The sequence below is a fragment of the Enoplosus armatus genome, chromosome 4 (genome assembly GCF_043641665.1).
Source record: "Enoplosus armatus isolate fEnoArm2 chromosome 4, fEnoArm2.hap1, whole genome shotgun sequence".
NCBI classification, from domain to species: Eukaryota; Metazoa; Chordata; class Actinopteri; order Centrarchiformes; family Enoplosidae; genus Enoplosus; species Enoplosus armatus.
This window is the reverse complement of record NC_092183.1, coordinates 18,558,946-18,576,807: the sequence shown is the minus strand read 5'-3', so window position 1 is coordinate 18,576,807 and position 17,862 is coordinate 18,558,946. Positions and strand designations below refer to the sequence as shown.

Genomic DNA, 17,862 nt, shown 5'->3' with positions numbered 1-17,862 from the left:
ATAAAAAAAAAAGTAGGAAAGTTTATCTTTCATGAAGAGCTGTTTTCTGCAAGCCCCAAAATGTGCGCCACAATGCAACAAATGTCTACTCAATCCAAACTGCACACTTCTGCAAACAATTAGTGTTAACCCCAGAACTGTAAGCTGCTCAGAGAGAGAGAGAGAGAGAGAGAGAGAGAGGGAGAGAGGGAGAACGAAGGGGGAGTGACTGGAGAAAGAGAGGGGTGCTTGTGCACAATTACAACAGGGATTTATGGCCTGAGAAACAATTTATAAATCACAGCGCCTGAGCTAATGTGCTCCAGATTGTTCTCCATGCAGCTGCAATTTTGGTCTGCGTGAAACGGCATAATAAACCTGGCTGGAGGACATGTTTGGGTGGTGGTGGTGGTGGGGCAGGGAGAAAAGTTGAGGTTGTGGGTGGTGGCTGATGCTGGTGAGGCTGTGGGCTCGCAAAGTTTCTGAGGTGTTTTGAACAAAGAAACTTTTTTTCAACAGGCTGCTGTGAGATTTTGCTGAGGTGCGACTGTTGATTGTTAATGTCGACAGAGAGAGAAGGCCTTTGAAATATAAACTCTCAAATCATGCAGATAATAAGGATGTTTTCTATGGTATTAGTGGGCTTACACAGAAGCTGGACAGCAAATGCAACAAAACTCTTCTAAAACAAGAACTGTTACAGAAGTTTCCACTGAGAAACAATTAAAGTCTCGGGCCGTAAACCTAAGCCAGTATTATGACCTCAATGTGAAACTTTGAACTATACCCCTACAATTCCTGACATAAGTGGAAATTAATTCTAGGTTATAATAAGAAAAGACAAATGTTGCAAACCGATCCCTGCATTGTGGCTGCAGGCTGGTGTGGAAGAAGGGATCGGATGTGCTGAGGGGAAGCCTGGGCTTTTGTGGCCACTCAGCCAACTGGCCCTGAACCTTGACCTCTAACCCTTCACCCTGGGGGGCAAACAAAGCTCTGAGTGACATCTGAAACTAGACACTCTGTGGGGAGAGAGTGTCTGGACAGGACTCAAATAACCCCATTAACTCTGCAGAAAAAAGATTTATGGCTTTTTATTCTGCCCTTGCAAATCTTGAAGCTGAAGAGTCGCGCAGATCTGTCAAAAATAATCAAGCAATTAGAGGTGTGCCCCAAGTTGCGTCTTGTTTACTTGCCAACATCTTGCATGACGATAAGCAAAAATGTTCCATAATTAACGACTCGGAGTAGAGTTGTGATTAGCAGTGATACGCACATATGCCAGCAGTTAGTCTGTATCCAAATAAACGCTGCTTAATACAAACAACATGAAGCTAATCTTCAGGCGGTTTTCAGAGAGTCACTGATGCATATTCACCAGCACCTCTGATGGATTCTATACAATGGATTACGTAAACAGCTCTGGCATTAGTATACTGTAAACAAAAACAGAGAGAAAAGTTGATGGTAAATGTGCTGCGGTGAATGCAGGCCTCCGTCGCCAGAATGCTGAAAGCCACTGTAGTATTTAAATCAGGCAAGGAGGGAGGAAGACTCGGCCAAGCATTCTGTAGCTCAGCTGTGAGGCTCTAAGCCGTTGCCCTAGGGTCTTTGTCCTGCCTTTCAGGGCAAGTCTGAGGTAGTCAAAGACCCTATTCATGACCGGCGCTCCCCCTGCCAACACACCCATACAGCCCCAGTCAAGTCAGCCGAGAGCTATAGAGCCTTCCCATTTCACACGAGAATCAGACCTGCCCCTAAAGCCTGCTTCAGGGATTTCCAATAGCCAGCCCCTCCAACCCATGTACAAATCAAACAAAAGGGCTCCTTGGCCTACTCCATGTCATATAGGGCTGATTAGATCTTTCTTTCTAATGTAGCTAGCTCTACATTTGAAGCAAATAAGTCAGTCACATTTGTCGGGATTTGGTATGCAGCCATGTAAATGGATGAGGGATTATGTCAGCAGAGGTGTGGAGCTGCCATCCAACACCCCTTACGTCCATCATTATCATCCAATACAAGACTCCCCTCACGCTAACACGCATTTTATAGGAAGAGCGCGATCAAAAGACAAACATGAGTACATCAAATGATAAAATCTCCGAACAAAGAAACCCGGTGATGCTGGTCATCTAAGGGGAAGAAGGGGAATCCCGCTATCACTTAAGAGTGTCTTGTGCCCTCGACAACAGCCATTACTCAAAACTAATCAAGAACATTACCTCATGATTTTAAATGGAGCAGATAAGGTCAGGAAAGAGTCAGATTCTGCGGCTGAGGCCGACATAAAAATATCCGCCCATCAGAAGTTTCTGCTGCTTCTGCTGTTTATTCTAACAGGATCCACAAGTCTGCTTCCAGATAAGGAGGCTACACATTTTAGATGACTTGTGCCTTTGCTGGGCTTTAATCAGATTTGTTGCTCTGCAGAACATTGTGACTTCTTAACAAGTACAATTGGTTTATGAGGGTAACTGAGGAAAGCAAGGGGCAACAAGAGGTTAAGTTACCATCAATATTAGGACAAACAGCCTGATCTCATGGGGAAATTGTACTTGTATGTATGATAATTAAAAAAAACAATTACAGACCATATGGACCATCTGGACAGGCTGTTTTATTTACATTAATCATTTATTAAAAACTACTTTATGATATCCCTATTAGGGTTGGGCGACCTTTTCTATTTTCACATCGGCCAATCGTGGTTATTCGCCTAGTAGCATATTTATTTGTTTTTATTAAATAATATTCTCTGTTTAGCATTTTTCTTAATAATTATTGATGTTAGAATTTAATTTGGCCCTTCAATCGTCAATATACGATCCAATCGTACCTGACCTGTAAAAATGTATAGTAATGTTACAGAAAACATGGCCGTTTTGTAGAATATAAAATTAACATAAATACTTTTTGTGTGATATTATGGAAACCTTCGAGAGAATAGATTGGCACGCACAACAGCTAAAATAACTTATGTACTGCATATGCAACCCCTCTTAGCTTATCTTGTCCCCGTGTATTTAAGACAAACTTAGTCTAAGTAACCACATAGTAACACGTGTCCAGCTCATATAAATGTATTTAACATGGAAAATTCTCTGTGGCTCCCCTTAAGATTTATGTAGTCCAACATACGATCCATTACATGCGCTACTTGAGTTTTTAGAGCCGGACCTAAATTAAGATTACAGATGGCACGTCAGTCTCATCAGTTTCAGTTTGTAGTTTCTAGATTATCTATGGATAGTTTTCATAGTTATTTTTTCCTAGGTATCATGAGGTGAAGGACGGATCCATGCTGCAACATAAAATCCATAAAAGAGGAAGAGGAACATCATTATCAGTAAAGTAATAATCTATATAAGTGAAAGCTAACCCAATCAACCAGACACTGTTGCGGTCTGTGTGCAGTAGGTCGCACGTGTACGCAGGTGCAATGTGTTGACGTGACATGTGTCCGTCAGGGGACGTGAGCCGCACCAGCAGTCCACCCTCGCTCCACCATTACAGGACAAACTCAGTGGGAAGCAGCCAAACTGATTTATAACTTCTACAAGAAGAACAGCTGCTCTGCTCGCTGTCAACTAACCTCATCCTGGACGGATATCCATCCACTTCTTAATTTAGTATGGCCACTACAAGCTCGCTGATACTACACAAGTACTGCGTGACATGGCCTTTAACAGACCCAGCGCTGGGAGAACTCATTTCTATGGCCTGTATGTGAACTGAAGCGAAGCCTGATACAAATCTCAGTAGTACTGATGCAACATGTGCATGATCTGATAGCCTCCTGCTGCTTGCTGATTGGGGCTGTGACTGCAAGGGAATGGCACAGCATTGTGGTCTACGGTGGAGAAACTGTGCTCTGTGGGAGACAGAATCCCTCAGATAAGTGAGTGCCTCAAGGTCTGGAAGCCGGCCCACCTCGGGAGGGCAGGCAAAGGAATAGCAGGACCCGTATCTGCCCCAGTTTATGCTCCCACCACCACATCTCATCAACAATCTCTCCTCCTGCCTGCTCCCTCTCTCTCTCTCTCCCTCTCTCTCTCTCTCTCTCTCCCTCTCTCTCTCTCCCGCTGCCTGCAGTGCTTAAACTGAAAACAGCTGCTTGGAATACCAGACTGATGAAACCCTGTTTAGAGCTTTTGCTTTTTCTTCCTGCTGTACAATCACGTTTTATTAGCATGGAGCGAAGCGTTTAAGGTACAATTATAGAGGGAAAACATTTCTTTATGTGAGCTAAACAGTAGTGGTTATGGCTATGAAAGGGCCACATACACTTATATGGGACAGTCCAGTAGCCCTGTTTACTGTCACCCACACCCCCCCCACACCCCCACCCCGCCTATCAGTCAGATACAAGTGTGGCTGCAAGTGAGGACTATTTTCATTATCAGTTCATTCGAAGGGTTCAGTGAAATGATGCCTTCAAGAGCTCAAACGGCTCAATTAATTGATAAATTGATCGACGGAAAATAATCTACAATTTATTTTGAATATCAGTTAGTCGTTGCAGTCATTTTAATAGCAGAAACTTGCTGCTTCCAGCTTCTCAACTGTGAGAATTTGTTGGTTTTTCTTTTACATATTTGACAGTAAACTGAATATCTGTGGGTTTTGGTCTGGTGCTCAGCCAAAACAAGCAATGTGAATACGTCACCTTGGGCTCGGGGAAATTATAATAGTTTTCTCTATTATCTGAAATGTTATTGCCCAAACACTTAAACAATTAATCAACAAAATAATCTGATCATGAAAATAATCATTAGTTGCAGCCATAAAGTCTTCAAATCACTTATTTAGTAGACTTAACGGACCATAACGTACAGTTTCGCGCTGGGAATAATAAAGTACTCTGTATCTATGACCTGCTGACATGACACAAAAAGGAGAAAAGAAGCTGCAAAGAGCTCGTGTTTGGTTTAAAGGGAGTTTTACTGAATAAATGAGTTTGACGATTAATCCATGATCAGAAATTGTTTTAGGACAACTTGTTTCAGGGCTGTGGTCACCTGGGAGTGAGTCTGACTATCCTCCTGATAGATCCAGGGGCCCACCCTACCCCTCTACCCCCTTGCACCAGGACTCCAGGTTAATACCACAGAACAGACATGACTAAGCTGGTATTCACATGACACATGATACATGTCTCCACCTCCCACATCTCAAAAACTTTTACTTCTCGAGATAGCCAGCTTTGGATTTCTATTGCTTCAACCTCAACTCTTTAGTGTCAGAATGGCTCGACCCTACAGTGGCCATCCACTCACCACACAAGGATTGCAATTGTTTGAAAGTCGAGACAGAACATGCGTAGACATGACCAACCGTTTCCTCTATAAATAGCTGGCGATTTTGTGTTTATTGAAACGCTTCTATGTCTACGACAGGAGTTTTTTTGGTGTTCAACAGACACAACCAACAACAAGTCTTTACATCTGTGAGGAAAAGCAGAGATTCTGGCGTGAGCTCAGGTGTGTTAGAGATGCCCACCTTTGGCTAAATGTCTCTCAACTCAAACACAAGTCGCCCCAAATGTTCACAGGGGAAAGCAATGTACCAAACTGCGCAGTAGCTCTGGCCAAACATAGCAAATGAGAAAAACACATTAATTGATAAAAACACATTTGCACACATATTCATCTTGGCACATCAAAGGGATTCATTGATGTCACTGAACATGGGGAGTCTGCGGCTGGAGAGGGGAGATGTTGGTTATCCTTTCCTCAAAGGGTGCTGAGATGCTCCTGATGGGCCCCGCGCTCGAGAAGCCAGAAAGCGCTATAAACAGAATTTCTAATGTCAGGCGGGCAAGTGGGTGGGTTAGGTAGTGAACTAGCAGGCTATGGGGTAGCGGGAGGAATTGACGCCAGCTCATGCCTTTCCACAGAGACCAAAGAGGGAAGGATACAGACCAGGACTGACACCATTTCACACAGTTCTATACAAGTGATGTTAGGAAGTGAGCAGGAGCATCCACGGCCTGAAAAGCAAATGCAAACTGCACGTTCCCTGTAACTCTCCATCAGGAAGGTTGTATGTGAAGCGACTAAACCTGCAGATTATAAAAAAGTGCATCGTCTCTAGTTATGACATCTGCTGATTTAGATGTGAGTGTAAAGCGCAACATTTACAGCACATTATGGCACTGTAATCACCACTATAAACTGCTTTTGTTTGTGTTGCACTAATTAGACCCGACCTTGATTACCCCTGTGTAATATAAAAGTCATTGCTGAGATGTGCAATTGTTGAAATATGCAACAATTTATATAGCAATCAATTGAGATTCCTCTTTTTTTAAATGTAAAAGTGCAAACACCAGTCCAAACATCTCTCCCTTCTCTTCATTCATTTAATATTTCAAAACAAATCTCTTTTTTTTTTGTTGCCAAATTTAATTAAATTTCCTCAAGCCCCAGCAATGAGTTCATTATCAAAATTAACCACTCCAGGCAAGAGCTCTCAGCCAGCGATGTCATTCCTGCGGCTCCTGGCGATCTGTTTTTAATTGAACAGAGCCACTAAATTGATGTAGATGTGTTTGCCTTTGAAGAAAAAATCTTTTAAAAACTATCAACCAAGTCAGAAAATGTCAAGCTCTGTTGACACAGCGCTTGGTTGAAAAAATATTTGAGCGCCAACGTTCAGGAATACAACACTGAGGGTTGTCAGAATGTGAGCCCTGTACACTGTTCGCTCTGTTGCAAAGTATCCACAGAGCCTCACCTGAACACCCCCCCCCCCCCCAACCTTCCCGACACTCGCAGAGTTTGCACACACAGACGTGCAGCATGCATGGACGCACGTGTGCACAGTCACATACACACGTACGCAGCAAGGTGAGTGAAATGCCAAGTGAGCCACCTGATGAAAAGACACCTCCACGCAAACAGCGCTTGCTTATGCAGGGAGAGGCCCTTTTATTCAGCGGGACAATGTCTGTGTTGACTTTTCTTTGTCTGCACATTTTTAAGCACCAAAAGCAGCAGAAAGAATGGGGGGGAGAAAAGAAGTCAGAGAGGCATGCAATCACAGCCACTGACATGTTCAGACTTATACAAGCTCCCCATTCATATCTCAATCTCAAACAGTTTTCTATTCAACAATCATGCTCGGGAGTTCGAGTGACCCACTGCGTATTTGATGAAGATATATTTGAGCGTCTAACCTCGCTCTCGCTCACTCGCCAACCTCTCACACACAAGAGGCATTTCACTCTTTAGTGATGGCGATGATGCACTCGCGGAGTCATCTAGAAGTGCTGATGAGGCTGACAAGAGGTGGCGTCAAGCAGAGTGTGTGTTCACCAATTAAATCTGGCACCAGTCTGTCACTACAGGAACAATGTGGTGATAATCACATCAATGAATCCGCAAACAATGAGCTGGATTTGTCGGGCTGACTTTCGAAGGGGGAAAAAATTAAAAAACCTCTCTGGCTCTGCACCCCACTGCAGGCAGGAGTCTGGTGGAACATCTCTGCAAAGATAAAACCTCCTCCTCAGCTCTCAGTGGATTACAGCAGAATGTCAGCTCTGAGCAGGCTTTAAATCAGTTATGCTTGGCCCTCGGGGGAACTCTGTGCTGATCCCATGTAGGCCTGTCTCTCATTGCTCATGATAGGCTTGCCACATCCAAAATTTAAAAGTTCAGGCCTCAAATCCTTCATCCTGTAGCACATATTGGAGTGAAATCACTGCACGATGAGTCTTGAGCAACATCTCGTATCTATTATCCCGCAGTGTGTTCTTTCAAATACCAACGTGTACGGTGTATATATATATATATATATATATATATATATATGTGTGTGTGTGTGTGTGTGTGTGTGTATGTATATATATATATATATATACATATATATATTTTGTAGATACATGCAGCAAATGTAAAAACAAATGCCTCACACACACACACACACACACATTGTTCTTTAATTACAAATATATTTACTTTGCACTCAAAGCTCTGAAACTGCAGCTTTCCACTTGGAAATGAAAGCGGTGGATCCTGTTGCCTGGATTTAATCACATGATATCTTCCAGCGACATTGCTTTTATGTCTCTCATGCAGCACAACCACATACCACACCGCACTTCCCAACAGGCCTTTCCAAGACACACAATATCATAAAGTGTTTGCAGGCACCCCGGGATTGTTTGTGTCTCAACACCAGGGAGGTGGCAACACAAAGTTAGATGGCCCTGTGGGCAAATTTTTATCTCATGAGCCAATCAGCATATTCCACAGAATGATTATGTGTGATAAATGGAGCTATGGAGCTCATTAATTAAACCAAGTTGTTGGCCAGACGTGAGTGCAGGCGACTGGTAAATATCATCCAGTAAATCTGACTGTATTGAACTTCATCTACAGGTGTAAACAAGCCAACCCCCCCCCAGAATGCGAGCCTAAAAAGGTACTAAGTCCAACCTCTCATCAGTCAGATTCACTGCATTCACACTGAGCCGTGTGCAATATGGAGACCGCAAGACGTCTCCTAAGTATGCCAGCCATTGTCTGCCTGCATGTTTTCTGCCGCACTGGTGATTGACAGTGTCAGCTCACTCTGTCCCATTGACCTCATTCTTTTTTTCTTTCCTAATATGGAGGATTATACCTCTGAATCTTAAATCCTCTCCAATTATTTGTTACTTTGCCTCAAGCAACAGGGACAGCCATTTTAATTTTCAACTTTGTTTTGCTGGACAAAAAAACATGAGGAGGTGAGAGGCTTTCATAGCAGAGACACAAGACAAAACAAAGCCGAGACTACATAATAGACCGCTAAGAAATTCAGTCAATTGTTTTAGATGGTCGTGTTTGTTTCTTAATTAGAACAAAAACATCTACCAACGTTTCCCTGCAAAAGTCCCATAAAGTCACAAAATATTGCAATGCATTTATTTTCCAGCGTGTGTGTCTCTGACATTATTCCTACGAAACTCTGGAGGCCAAAAGCAACAAGATAGACGATCTACATACATGTATCAGCCAGTGTGAGCAGAGTAGCCATTTAGTTAATGAGCCCCAATGGAGACCTCCAATGAAGCCATCAAGACTGCTCAGAATAACAATGGTCAACTAACGCCTTTCTAATTGAATGGAAGGTAGAGGGAGGCGAGGGGAGTGGGCCTGGAACAGTGAAAAGGAGACAGAAAAAAGGAGGGGGGGGGGGGGGGGGGGGGTCTTTTCAGTCAGATGCCTGCCAGGCCTTAACGAAAGTACTTGTTTTTTGGGGGGATGTGACATGGATTGGGGGATGGACGAGCTCGGAGGAACACAGCTCTCCAGCAGGGATTATTTCAAGGAAGTTTGCATAGCCCCGTTTAAATTGTATTTTGTAGGTTACATTTCCAAACAGTGTTGGTTAAATTACTTAAAGTCGTCCATGTGTGTTTGGAACCAGTATTCATTGTCACTAGATATAACATCAGAGTGGGTTTTCTTGTCACGAGCCGTCTTACGTGACACCATTAGTCACGTTTGTTGTCAAGTTATTGTAAGGCCTCTGTGCTTAATTAACCCGTCGTGTGTGTGATATTTGTGGCTTATTTATTGGAAAAACAAGAACACAATAAGAGCAAACGCACCAATGCAACAATTGCTAACAATGATCGCAGTACTGTTTAAAAGCCCTTTACAGCTTCATGGGCAACTGACTTGACGCAACAAGTAAATGACTCATTGCAAACTCTGCACCAACAACACTTACTTGAGACTGTCAGCCTTATCTAGCCTTTAAAAGTCTCTGGACAACAACTGTCATGGACACTGCAGTGAAATGCCTCCCATGTGTGTCAAAGCGAGGTATTACATTGTTGTTAACGTAGGATGACTTCAGAAACATTTTTTTTTAAATCATTTTCAGCAGAGCATGCGTGCAACAAGCTTAGAATACACCGAGCCGATAGTTACTAGCCTGTAAAATGCAGAAATGCCTCACGTAAACACTCCAAGTACAAAAAAGAAAGCAATGTAGTGGGTGCAGGCCAATTTAAAAAATATCTTGCAATTGTAAAAGAACATTTCTAGAAGAATACTAGCCTATACGCTACAAAAGAAGTCCCTGCAGGCATTTAATAGTGATAACACACAAGATAAAATCAGCTTCAGTGAGGCAAGGTCACTTTAAAGTAACATAATCACGATCCAGTGTGAGTGCTGCAGGGTATTTTCGACCAGGAGCTGCCATAAATCATTCAAAATAAAAAAGAAGGACTAATGCGTCTGAACTTTGAGCCGATGGAGAAGTTGTCAAACGCAAGCCATGTCGTCGGTGGGTGGCAGAGAGAAATGTATATCACCCCCCCCTCCCCAAAAAAAAAAAAGAACAAAGAAGTAGTTAGTACTCCTTGAGAGGCCACTCGGAGGGAATATGGCGGTCTGGCAGTGCACAAGGAACTTTTACGCACGGCCAAAGTTTTTTTGCACGGTGTGCGACAGAGGAAGAAGAAGAAGAAGAAGAGGGTGAAGAGTAACACAACCACAGGGACACCTACCGTTCGGGCACTCGGAGACAGGGACCCGTTGGATAGGTAGGGGTTGGTGAGGTCGGGGATCATGAGAAACGGGTAGCCAGGATAGTGAGGACTCTTAAAAAAGCCACCATCTTGCTGCCTCCTCAGTGCTGCGGGGATAAGGAAAAAGTCAGGGTTGATACACACACACACACAAAAGCGACACAATTGCCAGCTCTCCTACACAAAGTACCGAGGGTGTTTTCATCTGTTTAGACGTTTTTACCTTCACTGAAGTAGTCCCTCGCTTTCTCGTAACTTTCAGAGTCGGGTCTGGTTTGGGGGCGCCTCTCTGCTGGCTGACAAGGGGAGAACATAACACACACGGAGGGGAAAGAAACTATTGAAACTTTCAACAGCATTAAATCTCATTTCTCCCCGCGCAGAGGACGGGTGTTGAGGCTGTATTTGCAGAGCCCTTACCTCGGAGTCGGACGAGCTCTCCGACTCGTTCACTAAGGAGGATTTCACATCGTCCAAATCCCTTTCCGCCGAGACGTTTTCCGAGATCTTTTCCTCCTGCTCCCCTTCGTCTTTAAAAGATATCATCTCATCGTTGGCCCCCAAATCATCTCCACCGCCTCCGTTCAGCTGTGGCATTTTTGCAGAACAGTGTGTGTGTGTGTGTGTGTGTGTAAGTATCGAGGAGAGGGAAAACAATCGCGAGAACAATTCTGTTTTTTTCTTCTTCTTCTTCTTCTTCTTCTTCTTTTTTTTTTTGGTTATCAGATCAGGGTCTACTACAAGGAACTGTTCATGTTTCAAAACTCCCTTTTCATCCTCTGAAGGAGATCCCGCGGTCCATGGCGAGCGCGATAATCCACAGTTGAAGTTACAGCAGAGCCGCTGGCAGAAAAGATCGGCGAGTGTTTTGGCGTCGGCGGCCGGATGCGCAGCAACTTGGCAAAGTTTCGCCTCCCTCGCAGCCTGTGGACAACTTGTGGCCCCTGCGTGTCTCTCCGCGTTGTGCTGCTGAGGAATGGGACTCTCTCTCCTCCTCCTACAGAGCCCGGGGACCACATAAACTACCAGTCCGAGCGACAAGGAGAAAGGTTACTCAAGAACAAGAAACACGTCCGGTTTCATCTCCTAATATCCATGTGTAAGAAAACAATGGCTCGAGTGAAGAAGAGGAGAGAAAAAAAAACCCCAAAAAAAAAAAAACCCCAGAAGGCTGCAGTTTTTCTTCACTTTCCTCACTCGCTTGATTTCCACTCCTCACGCAGGAGCCGACGGGTTTTCTCCCAACAAACACAAAGTTCCTAAACTATGAAAGAGAGGATTTAAAAACCCCGATGCAAAAAAAAAAAAAAAAAAAGTATGAAATGTTTCAGCTGGAAGTAGTCGCCCTTTCCCTCCACATTGCTGCCGGGGAATGCGCCCTGAAAACTACTTGGTTGTTCAAGTGGAAGAAAAAGCGCAGCCCGTCCGTAGGGGCGGAGTTTAGCGCTGAAAGCCGACACTTCATTCACCACCATGCAGATCAGCTATTCTTCACCCTGCAGCCTTCCACACCACGCAGTGAAACGATCCAGGCCATTTGGATAGAGTAGAAGAGGAGAAATACCGGATGAAATGAATGACATAGTTCTTCATCATCATTATTAATGATTACTATACAGAAATCATTTATAAAAAAAAAAAAAAAAAGCAGGAGCAAATCCCTCCCATCAGCCCGTGTGGGCCTATTGTAAAGAGGATAAGCACAAATAATGTGTTTCCCTGATTGTGTTTTCTTAGGAGTTGAGGTGAACTTGAGCAGCAGTCTGTCTGTCATGTGGTGTCTGTGATATCTCCCAGCATTGTCAAGGCGAGCAGCAGAGACCACACTGCCTCCACGTGTGTGGAAAAGAATGACAGGCCAGGCTTTGGCGAGAAAGTCGTAATTACACACTGCCATGTAAATTGCACGTCTGCGTGTCCTGAAACAATACTGCAGGGAAGGACAATAACACCTAGGATGAGCGTGGCCCATTATTGCACAACTCCAGGCGTGACAGAGCGAGGAACACCCAGGCCTATGACAGGACAAGCCTGGCTCACTCTTTCTATCTCTCTCTCTCTCTCTCTAGACTGAAATACATGGCCTCATTGTTGATTTGAGGAACAGGATTGGAGGCCTGGTTTTGCAAGCACTCTTGGAAGAACAAGGGAAGTGGTTACAACTTTGTTTTTCTTTGTTCCTGTGGAGAAACCTGCACATAAATCTTAATCATGACTGGGAGATGTGTTTAAAATGCATGAAAAAGAAATGGAGTGTTTGCTCACAAAGCACTGAAAGTTGCGAGGCTCTCCGAGGTGTAACACACGCAAGTTAGCTGTTGTTAACTCTTGCGTTTCCTTACCCCATCCTACCTCCACCTTTCTCAGCCCAAGTCCAATGGATCTCAGACATCTCTTCACTTCTGATGCAATTCGACAGGCCTCCGCTGCTTGAGAAAAGAAGTCACTGATGTTGTCGACTGCATGTCAGCAAGCTGAGGGTTGACTGACAATTCGGCAGTGTCTCCACGGGCCTCATTAGATCCCCACTCCTCCTGGGTGTATGTGTGTGCGTGCACGTCAGCGTGCGTATTTGTATTCAGTTAAAAGCAACATATGCAGCGGTTGCACACTGCTAGTTATGGGCAGTGGGTTTCTTGTACACAGAAATACACATGTTTGCACTTGCATGCGCACACACACAGGTGAATATTTGCCCTCAGGGTTGATTGTGTTTCTGGGCTACAGTATGCAGAGAATGTAAGAGAACGCAGTTTCCAAATGATGCTCAGACAAGATGTTCATTTTGTGCATCCAGATTCATGATGCAACCCTTTAGTTTGACACCGATCTACAATATTGTTTTCTATACCCGAAACCAGCACGAAACCGAGAATACACAGATTTTTCCCCCCCAAATGCACCACATGTCAGAGATGTAATGGACTGTGCATGTCCCAGCAGGTGTAATTACAATATTTCAGTGCTCATGCACCATAGCCTCATGAATGATTAATAAAGAAATAAAATATTAAAACAAGTCAACATCGAGAAATAATAATGACGTGCGTAAGCAGTTGCTGAACAGGAATATCTCTTAAATACTGACACTTCTCACACACACACAAGTTTCAGCAGTGTGCTATTAAGCACCGCTGGTATGCAGTAAGTAGACTGTTGTTCACAGTAAGCTGTAACAGCACAGTGAGATATAACACTTCCGTGATGAATTAAGAATAAAAAAAATCCAATGTAGCTGAAATGTTTTATTGCAAAGTGAGAAAGCCACCATTTCAAAAACAAAGCAATCCTTATTGCTTTTAGCTTTGCTCCAAAAAACATGATTGTTTTGTGGACAGAGTCACACAATTACTGAATGATACATTTCAGGTATTTTGTACGTGTTTTGTGTTGGTACGAAGCCCCTCACACTGGCTTCTTCATCAAAGCAGTTGCACATTGGTTTTATGGAAAACTTGACAATCGAGTATTTGATGAAAATGAATTTCCTCACACCTGCAACACGTGAAGGAGGATTTTTTTATCTTCTTTCTATTTACCTGCGTCTCTCCCTCCCTTCTCTCTCTGACTGCCTTGTTGGAGTGGGGATTGGTTTTAACTGGGAGTTGATGAGGGGTCAGGAGAGATGCGAACAGCCACAATCTTAGCCTGGGGGCAGATCGACTGGTGGCCAGAAAATTTATTCAGAGGGTGCTGTCCCTGCATCTGCCTTACTTTGAAGTTGCTCTCTCAACTCTGGCTTGTCGTACGTGACTGTGTGTTCATTTCCCCCCCCCCCCCCTTCCCTTCACTGAAGAGAGTGCGAAAAAGCAGAGATAGAGCACTCATGTGTGTCGATACCAATGTATGTGTTTCTCCATGTGATGTGTGTTGCTATCAGTGTGTGCTCGGGGTATGCATGTTTGTGTGGTGGTGGTGTGTGTGTGTGTGTGTGTGTGTGTGTGTGTTTGTGAGACAGTGAGAGTGGAAGAGAGAAGGCAGGAGAGGGAGAGATGCTGTGTGCCAATCCATACTCGCTTTGGAGGATTCAAGGTCATCCTTTCATGTTTTGCCAACCATCGGTCAATCAGTTTCCAATCAAAGTGGTGCTTAATTCAGCAGTAATTCCCATCTCCTCATCACGTTTTCGCCTCGCTGTTTCAGGGGTGTTAAAAGCGTTTCCCTCGTCTGTCCTCTGATCTGCTGCAGTGTGTCCAACATGTCTTGCCAGGCCAAACCCGCCCTGTCAAGCTCTCTAATGATACTAGTTAAAAGTGCGTGGAGGACATGTCAGATCACACAATGCTACTGCTGCTTCCATCTATCTCACTTCGGGAGATTTAGGTCTCACTTGATTGTCTTTGAAGTGTACCCAAGTCGTGTTCTTTTATTAATCCAAAGAGTCCTCCTGAATGTCTCCATTCGATTTCGGTACAGCTTGAATTTCGGTAGATGGAGCAAAAAGGAAAAAATTGGCCAAAACAAATCTGGAACGATTATAATAGATGTAGACTCACATCTTAATATTTATGATGCTGCTCTTCACGCAAGATGCTCTATTTACCGGATGTAAAACACAATGTTGCCCACATGTGTTCTTTATCAAACAAGGCTTTCAAATCATTCAGCATCCGTCAGTGGTGTTGATTTATCCATGATATCTATGTATATTTTTAAACACCCTGAAATTTACCCTCATATGACCTCATTATAGAAACATCAAGTGCGTACCAACTTTCTTTCAGACATAACAGCAGGATCAACAGATTTAAAAGACCAAACATTAGTCTTTTCAACCAAAGGGCAGGGATCCATTACAGATGAACTGACACAACATCGCCACTGTGCCATATTAGCTCACCTCCTCAGTCATCACGCTAAGTCTGGATGGGAGTGTCTCGCGCAATCATGGATCTCACAAAAATAACCTCATATCCGTTTTAATCCACAGAAAGGTCCCCTTTCCAGGCTGGCATGGGCGTATATGGCATTTAAGACTGTGTGAGGATATGATTAGATGACAGTTTTTACTGCCTAAAGGGTGTAACTGAAACACTAAACTGTGCAAAGAAGGGAAAATAAAAGAAAAAAGAAGATATTTTATTCATGCCTTTCTCCTTCTCTCGGGTGTTTTGTTGCATTTGTAGTATCCTTTTCCAGAAGGGTCCTGTTTTCAAGACAAGAAAGTGTTCACCTGCAGAAAAAACTGTTGACTAAGTGTCGTTGCTAATTTGATCAAATTAGAATTATGCAACTGCGCAGACGCCAATAAAGATCAAGAATGAATAAGTGAAAGAAATGAATGAATGAATATTTCCTTAACAAAGGCTAATCAATGCAGCTTGTGCAAAGGGTGTAACATTTTAAGACTTAAGAAAGACATCAAACATGTCCAGGTCCTCCAGTGAGTATTTACGTGGTCACTAAGAAGTGCTCGCTCGCACCTCTTTACTGAAATACATGTTCATGTTTTTCTGTATTGCAGAGGATGCTTTTAAGGAGCATTATTTCTGAGAACTTCAAAGCCTGCCAAAAGCACTCTCCTTTTGGAGTGTGCGGCAGCTTGAAAATGTACTTATATTTTCCAAATGGACAGGAAGAGGCCCTCACTGGTATTGAGGGGATGCTAATGCATTGTGGCGCTAGCTTTTCAGTGTAACTCTGTTTACAGCACAAAAATACAGCCTGTATTAAACACTATTAATCTTTTACAGGCTTGATTTTATATTAACTTTAATTTCCCATCACTTTAATTACAAGAAGACAAATGTACTCTTTATTTAGCTGTGTCTATACGGAAATCTGTCTTTTATGGTTAAAGGAAAAAAAGAAGCACAGCCAACAGGTCCTCATGGACACTGTTTGCTATGTTCAACTCTGTGACTACCATAATTGTCCACAAAGCCTGAGTCAGACTCTTTCCAGATGCTGTGTCCAGGCTTTCTGATATCGCCCGGTTTTATTGATCCAGTTAACATTATCTCTCGCAAGGTCACAGTCTTCAACTGTCTGTGTTTTCTCAGCTGAGGACGCACTGCCCCGCTCCTCGGAGGATTGGAGATTCTTTCCTGTGATGTAAACCCTGCCCAAATGAGAGGCTGTTGACTTTATTTAATATGTCGGCCAGATTTTTTACGAGCATTACGCAAATGAAATGGTTTGCATTATGCGTGAACCATACATTCCGCAGAGGCATGCATGGCTGCAGACAGCTGGAAGTAACTTGAGCCCCTCGGTCACTTATCAGCCCTGGCATCCCTGCCATTTCCCATAGCCATCTTCAAGCCAGAAGAATCCAGCCATTGTTTTCATCTCTGTGGGCCCTGTGTTAACTCAGCAGTGCCTCGCTGATTGTTGCAGAGATATTAAAGAAAATGGTAGATTTGTCTTTGTCCATATAACCCTGTCTTGTGACATCCAAGCTCTATGTGTGTGTGTGTGTGTGTGTTGGGGGGCTTCTACTTGATGCAGTTGTAAAGAGCAACTGCACCTGCCCTGTATGTCAACAACAGGGTCTGGAGCAGACACTCAAGAAGAGAGGTGGCTTTCACACCACTGGCCTCACTGAAGCTGCTTGCTTTCCAAAGACAACAATGACCACGCTGCTCTGCTGCACCACAGAGCTTTTAGGCTCTATAGGCTTGGCGCCTGGTCTGTGTGGCCTCGAGATTATCTCCCGACTGAGCCCTCTACATACAAGCTTATTGGACTTCCTCATGTCCCCTTGTTTTCGTGGCTCTTAAGTTTCCAGGATGCTTTTTGACTGTCTGTTTTACACATAGAGACAGGATCCCCCGTGGGGGTTGTTAGGAGGTTACAGGGGGATAGTAAAGGGGTCAGGGAGAAACTGTCAGTCTATTTCCTTTCTCTGGCCTTGGGAAACTGCACCACAAGTCTTTGGCATATTTTTAGCGTCCTTGCTGGCTTTTGTCTGTGTGTATCCACAGGAGAAGATAAAGTCATTCCCAGTCCATGAGGACTTTTGTTTTTCACATGGGTTACTTATTATTAGTGTTGTCTTTTTGGTTCCCTTTTTTTCCCTTTACCTTCTCTTGCTATAGAATGAGCGTGTCCAGCACACAATCAGAATCATTCGGCGCAGGGTCTGGAAACCATCATCTTTATGTGTTGGTGCGTAAATCTTTCTTCCATAGAATTACTGCACGACCCTGTGCTGGTGGTTGAATGTCTACAGCTGGTAGTGTGTGCACAGTCACAGGAGGCACGGTTGCTGTGGAGAAAAAGCTTGTAATGTGTATGTATTGCATTTCTTGTGTCTACCCAAGTCTGCGCACTTTAACTTGAATTTTTGGACATAAGGAGTAATGAGGAGGCTGAGATCTGCCATGTCCAACAACATAGTTGTTTAC

General features: G+C 43.7%; 1 protein-coding gene across 3 annotated transcripts in view; it reads right to left on the bottom strand.

The window, feature by feature from the left end:
- Positions 1–11,690, bottom strand: part of tcf7l1b (transcription factor 7 like 1b) — a 32,148-nt gene extending 20,458 nt beyond the window's left edge. For all 3 annotated transcript variants that reach the window (XM_070905170.1, XM_070905168.1, XM_070905171.1), the window contains exons 1-3: positions 10,934–11,690; positions 10,737–10,809; positions 10,493–10,620 (exon numbers count right to left, since the gene is read on the bottom strand). In XM_070905170.1, the coding sequence (XP_070761271.1) occupies positions 10,493–10,620; positions 10,737–10,809; positions 10,934–11,110 (378 nt within the window). In that variant the 5' untranslated portion in view covers positions 11,111–11,690. The remainder of the gene's footprint in view (positions 1–10,492; positions 10,621–10,736; positions 10,810–10,933) is intronic.
- Between the last annotated feature and the right edge of the window lie 6,172 nt (positions 11,691–17,862).